The 6,812-nt window shown below is 46.8% G+C and overlaps 1 protein-coding gene across 1 annotated transcript in view; it reads left to right on the top strand.

The window, feature by feature from the left end:
• The first annotated feature begins 219 nt into the window (after positions 1-219).
• Positions 220-6,812, top strand: part of LOC105301010 (ankyrin-1-like) — a 182,261-nt gene continuing 175,668 nt past the window's right edge. Inside the window, exon 1 of the mRNA XM_023520081.1 lies at positions 220-345. Within this exon, the coding sequence (XP_023375849.1) occupies positions 220-345 (126 nt within the window). The remainder of the gene's footprint in view (positions 346-6,812) is intronic.

Raw genomic sequence — 6,812 nt, 5'->3', positions numbered from 1 at the left:
CCATCCGGGACCGCCGGGCAGCCGCGGCGCGCCTCGCCCTCTGCGGGGCTCACAGCCGCCTCCCGCGCCGACCCAGCCGCATCGTTCCCGCGGCGGGGAAAGAAGCTCCCCCATCAGCGGAGAAGAGACTCCTTTTTATCCTCCTCGGGAGGGTGTCGCCACCTGGATTGCCAAGTGTGAGGGGTCCGGGAGGCGGGGACCGGAGCACCGTGACCCGCCATGGCTCAAGCGGCCAAACAGCTGAAGAAGATTAAAGACATCGAGGCGCAGGCCCTCCAGGAGCAGAAGGAGAAGGAGGAATCCAACAGGAAGCGGAGGAACCGCTCCCGTGATCGAAAGAAGAAGGTAAGAGGGAGGCGGCGGCGACAGACCAGAGGCAGAGGCTCCCTGGAGGTGGCTGCTGGGGGGAAGGTGCTCGGCCGACCAAGATCGAGGTGGGGGCGTAGGGGCTCGGGAGCCGGCGGAGTTGATACCGCCAGAGAGTGGAGGGCGCGGGGCGGGAGAAGAGGAGCGAAGAGCAAGAAGCTTCGGTGCGGCGGGAAGAGGACAGGGCAGGAGGCTGAAAGGGCAGAGCAGGCGGCCAGGAGGCGGAGGGCGCGCAGAAGCTGGCCGGCCCGCCTCCCGTGGAGACCTTTCAGCACCTTGGACAGATGCTGGCAGGCCCGCGCCGCTCTGGGAGGAACTTTTCCGCCTTCCCGGCGGCAGGCGGGTAGTGTGGGCTGCTACGCTCTAGCTCACCGCCTCTCTGGCTTTCCAAGGAAGCTGGTTTGGGTAAATGTGGCTTTGAGCCCCGGAGGCTGCTCTGCCCAGCGCCTTCCCCGGTGACCCATTCTTCGACGCGAAGAGCATCGTTCCCAGGTCTCTGAATGAAGGGGCTCCTGTCCTTCCCTGTCCCTTTTCGAGCCCAGAAGGCGCCTTTCCTAACCCTCTGGGTCAGCAGCAGAAAGGCATGACCCCGGGGCATTTGGCAGCGTCTCTGTTCGGATCACTCAAGATGAGCGACCGATGGCCAAGGGGAAGTTCCTATGGAAGTCAGACACAGGTGCTGTCCAGCCTGGCCCAAGGGCCTGGTCAGAGAACAGGTCAGCCTCTTCGTGGAGGAGCGTGGAGACAAGCTATTTCCCCACAATCACCCAGGGCAACTGCTGCTGTGTTTAACACTTCTCTTTTGGGTCTGGGGTCTTCCTTCCCCCTATTCAAAGCACCTTTAGTGAAAAACACCTTTGGTGAGAAACACTGTTCAGTATGAAATACCTTTGTGAAGGGAGGGGGCAGTTAACTGGGCAGAGGGCTCCAGCCAAGAGGTGTTTTAGGGCCCTCCACCTTCTCACCGTGGAGGAGGCCAGGGGTATGGGAATGCAGTTCCGGGAATTGGTGATAGGCTGAACTCCAGCTTCAGGAAAGCCATTTTAATCTGAAGAAGTCAATGCAGAGCACGCTGCAAAGTCTCCTTGCCAGGGAATGGGGCCCCTCGGGGTTCCAGGGCGAAAGCATGGTCTTGGTTGAGAAGGAAATGTTTTTTCCCCCTTTAAATTGTCACACTTTTAGAAAGAAGTTTGGAGCCTGCATTGACAGCAGAGTGTGGGGAACAGGCTGCCTCTGGGTTCCACTCCACTTACCAGTTGGTCAGCAGGACCAACATCCAGCCTTTTCCTAGAGAAGTGACACAGGGGCAGAGAGGTTCTCTGATTGTAATCAAAGTAACCAGCGTGCTATACCCCTTCAAAAGACAGCCCCTTCTCCCTCAAGGGATTGCCATCTTGTGTGTAAATAGTAGTTTCACAAAAGCACCACCCCTTTAGCAGGAAAAAAAAAAAAAAAAGGCCTTCCCCAAACCGATGGTGAATCAGAGTTTGGGTTGATGCCACTTAGAGAGAGAATCTCATCAAGTCCTGCTGCTGGGGTCTGAAGTCCCAGAGCCCATCCTGTGAGTCAGGCAGGGGGATGTCTGGTTATATCTGTCCCTGTTCGCCCACTTTCTTGGCATGAATGTAAACTTCTTGTTAGGAAGGCATGCTCTGAATTTCCATTCCTGCCTATTGCTTTAGGAGCCAAGCCAATCCTCTCTCCCAGACTGCTCACTCAATGTTTTTATCCCACTTCTTGTTCTCGAGCTTCTTCCCTAATGCTCTTGATACCATAAATAATTTTTTGAGCAATAGTCAAAAGAAAACTCTCCCTTCTCTTCTTTGATTTCTTTTCATTCTATGAAACTCCCTTTAATGTAACCCTGAATCCTGACTGTGCGTAATACATGCATATAAAAGTGCAATTTCAATATTCTTTTACTCCTTTGGTCTTAATCTTAACATTTTTAGTCAACTTTATTTCTGTTTTCAGTGCTAGATGATAATATATTCTCCTCCCCCCGAGTTGTGTTATGTCGTTTTACTAGCTGGTCACAGCATACTGCGTCAGTAGGCATTCAAAAATCTTCCATACAGATTTTCATTATTTTATGCAGTATCTTGGGTGCTATGATTGATACAACAATAAGGAAATCTTAATTCCAAGTGATAGCGATGACTTAAACTCTTAGAGCTGATTCTTTGGGTAAAGGGGGATATGGTATGGGGCCAGGTGTGGGGGTCCTTCTTTTGTGTTTCATAATATTGTGAAAGCCATTGGCATGGCCTTGAGAGCCATCTCAGAGAATAGAGTTAAAATTTATAACAAAATACAAAATCACAAGACAGTGGAAAGCCCTGGAGGGAAAGGTGAGGGAGGCAGAGAAATGCAGAGAGGATATTTAGAGCAGGCAGAGGAAGCTCGTATAGGGGCTGGTTAAGAAGATGGCCGGGGGGCTAAATTGAAGGTTCATATAAGGTGAAGTCTAAGACCCGTTTTTCACAAGTAAAGTAATTTTTGAAGGCAAAGTATATTAAAATCAAGCAGCTGAGGACTTTAGTTGGTCACCACTGACTTTGGGGATGCTGTGGAACCACCCTTACATCAGCATGAAGAAAGAACTTCATGCATGCAAATAAACATTTAATTCCAGCGAACTGGTAATTCAAGTGAATGTATATAGCTGAGCCAAAGGCATCCTGAATTTACTAAAAGGAAAGGTGTTTGTCCCATGGGTAACCTACTTAATGGAGACTGACTGAGCAGAACTGCATCCCTCTCCGTTTGTAGAAATAATCGTGGTTGTAACTTCAATGGTGATTGCAGTTTTACAGTTGATGATATTGTGTGGGAAGGCGCTTGCAAAGGGGAGCTGTGCAACGGGGGATGGAGGCTGATGTTGTGACGCACTGACTGACACAGATAGAAACCACCTCGACACAGGGAATTGAGCTAAAACTCTGAAGCTCTAAAAACGCCTGCATTCTTCTGGGGCTCCATTCAGTTTTCTGTTAGTGTAGCAGATATCCTTGTCCAATGCTTGCCGGTGAAGCTGCAGCTTTTTAAAAAAAGAATAAAATCCAGTGTTTATAATATTTATTGATAAGTCTCCCTGCTTCTGAAGGCTTGGGTGGAAATAAATTGCAAAGTATGTGTAAAGCAGACATTTACATTAAGAATGACAGCCTTCTAGGGCTGTCATTCTAGGAGCCTTGGGCATAAGAATGTGTGTGCTTTTTATGTTTACTCAGAGCTCGAGGTTAGGAGAGGAGGGCAAGGAGGTTGGAGAGAAAGTGAGGCTGAGATAGATGAGAGGAAGAAGGGCAGAATTAAAGAAATGGGATAAAGATGAAGAGGTGAGGGAGACAGAGAGAGAAGGAAGGAGGTAGCATCTCAGCCACACTTTAAGGGCTTACTCTAAGCCTGCTACCTGCAATACCTGTTAGGTGCCCTGGGATAGTGTTTACCGAGCTCTCTCTTTGTCCCTCGTTCTGTCCACCTACTTCATCTTCTTGAAGTTAGTGAAGGAAAAGATTATGTTCTATTCATAGCTGTATACTCATTTCCTAGCTCTACCTGACAAACAATGGGCATGCAATAAATAAATGTACATGGAATGAATGGTTGAATGAGTGGATCCATGTATTTGTCTCTGTTTGCCTAGATGTTGTCTTGGCCATAGGCATGTACTCAGGGGAACACTACACTCTTTTATTGGCTGTCTTTCAGGGAAATCTGAAGAAAGCTTGATGTTTTCTTCTTTTCTCATCATTTGCAAAGCAATAGAAATTTGTAGGCAGGTAGTGGAACCATCTAATTTTTTGGTGCAGTGAATTCTACCACAGAGCATGTAGTTAGTTCCTTGTAGGGTCTCTGCTGCACTAAAAGTCAAGTGGTTTTAGCCATTTGGAACAATAGCAGTGTTTGCACAGGGCCCCAAGAAGCCAAGCGGAGGAGGGCGTGGAAAGGAAAAAGCGAGCCCAGGAGTGGAAATTGGCCATCACCACTTTGCTGTGCAGGCAGCGCCGGCGGTCTTTCCAGTCTATGCAGCACTCCCAGAAGAACCCTCAGCCTTCCTCGCGCAGCTAGACCAGGCCGTGCTCCTGGACTGCAGATATGTCTTTGGTTGATCCAGTGACTGGGCAGATTGGGGGGTACCTGAGTAAGACTGGAGTGGTTGGGCCAGGGCTTATCAGGATGGTCGATGGAGGGCAGGGGTGGGGGAGAATTGAGTAAGAGTGAGGTGAAAGGGAGGACATTAAGCAGGAGGGTTATATGGGCCCACATCGCCCATTTGTAAAGGAGCCTCAAATTTACATTTCTTCTGTTATCTCCAAATGAGTTTAACTGACAGGATCAAAAGAGAACGATGTCCGTCACATATCTTTAAACCTAAAGCACATCACTAGTATATGTTGTACTATGAATTGATATTTGTATATAAAGTCTCTATTTGGCTTTTGAATAGTATAATTGTGTTGCATTGCACATTAATTATTAAACGTGTTAATTTATAAGTTGTGAGCTTTTAAAATACACCACAACTTTGGTAACCCTGCTTTGGCATCTCTTCTTATTCTAGTATCTTGGGAGCCTCAAAAAATGGAACTGGCCTTGCCTCTCTCGTGCTCTGGGAGATACTGGCAGTAGCTGAAGATGTGGGAATTTTCCCTGCCTGCTCTATGTCCATCTTCCAGCTCAGGTCCTCCCTCCCTGCTGCAGAGGCAGTGGTGGTGGGGGCTGTTCCCTGGTTGCTCCTGTCACCCCCCGCAACCGTCCGGTAGGCCAGAAGAGCAGGTTTTTGTGTGCAGATATGTTACACCCCCAGTTATGTGCAGAACTATATGGTTTGCACATTATTTGCTTCCCACAGCCACCATTCAAAGTAAGTGGGGCAGTAGCCGAAATTCCGAGCCTGAAGCAAGTGACCTCCTTGTGAAGGGGACCTCGAGCCAGCCTCCGGGACTTCTCTGTTCTCTTGCTTACCCCAGCAAACTGCTTGCTCACCAGTTCTGCCTATTTCCTCTCAATATGGCAATGTTTTTTTTTAAATTTTGTTTTGTTTTAACTTTAGTCTAAGACCTTCTTCCCATTCCTTCCATTAAAAATGAGCAAGCATTGGTGAATGGATACTGTGTGCCAAGCCCTTTTCACATATGTTAACTCATTCTCATGCTTTGCCTTCATTATGCCTTTGTATGGCTGATCTGTCATCCATTTCTTCCTTCTTCCCTATCAAAGCCCATCACTCTAGGGAAACCCTTCCTGAATGCCCCTCCTCATCACCTCCACCAGTCTTTCTCTGTACTCTGCATTATGTTGGCCTGGCCTTAGTTCTGGAGCGCACGTGCATGAGAGAGAGAGAGAGAGAGAGAGAGAGAGAGAGAGAGAGAGAGAGAGAGAGAGAGAGAAGAGACAGAGAGACAGAGAAAGACATCCTTGTTTTATCCCTTCTACTAGATTGTAAGCTCCCTGAAGCCAAAGCCCGAGTCTTTGCACATAACCCTTCAATAAATATTTATGGCTTGAATTGATTCAGAAGCTACATTTAACTGGCTCAGACTTTTTTCTTGGTCTTTCTATTTGATTTTGGAAGAGTTGGCTCTATAGAATTGGAACCAAATAAATCTATTTTTTCTCCTGAATTATTCTGACTAAAGCAAAGTCTGTTGTCATCAATGTTTGGTTTTTGAAAAAGGCAAATGAGCTTTGCTTGGCTCTGTATCTCCATTTTTGGTTCTCAAAAAGCATCTCAAAAGTCTCCCTCTTATAGAACATTAGGCTAAGAGTCAGAAACCTGGGTTCCAGTTTCAACTGTAACATTTATCAGCTACATGTACATGAATAAGCCTCTGAATTTTTCTGAGCCTCAGTTTCCTCATCTGTAAAATAGGGACGAGAATCAAATGAGGTTGTGCTTTTTAAAATTTAAAACTCCCATCTATTCAAGAGCTTATAGTTAATAACATGATTGTCAATTAACTTATTTTTTTCTAACAAATGCAATGCCAAAGCTTAGGCTAGTCTTCCAGTGGTAGTGTGAAATCTTGATGTTTGCCTGGGAAGGCCAGCACATTATTAATGCAGTGCTGGTAAATGAGAAAGGGATACTTTAAATTATATCTTCATTTCATTTTCAAGAAAGGAATGAATTTTTTATTTTGATGAGATTTATTATCTCAGGCTTAGTTATCTACATGGATCCAGTCTATAACTTTGAGATGGGCTTTATTAAAAGTCCTGCCTGGCAATTGTAGCTATATATCAAAAGGGGTCATAAAAGTGGTTCCTACATTTTCTGAGCACATCATCCCTGTGAGAGCCATCGCCGATAAGTCTGGGGTGTGGAATATCACAGATAATGGAGCACATGGTGTTATGGGCAGATCATGCTCCTTCAGGTAGACCGTGCATCGTAGAAATGCAAGCATATCCTCCAAGAAAGGAGAACTTGTGTTATGGAC

This window comes from Pteropus vampyrus, unplaced genomic scaffold (assembly GCF_000151845.1).
Source record: "Pteropus vampyrus isolate Shadow unplaced genomic scaffold, Pvam_2.0 Scaffold8, whole genome shotgun sequence".
NCBI lineage: Eukaryota > Metazoa > Chordata > Mammalia > Chiroptera > Pteropodidae > Pteropus > Pteropus vampyrus.
Note: the sequence above shows the minus strand (reverse complement) of the source record. Positions and strands in the feature narration are given on the sequence as shown.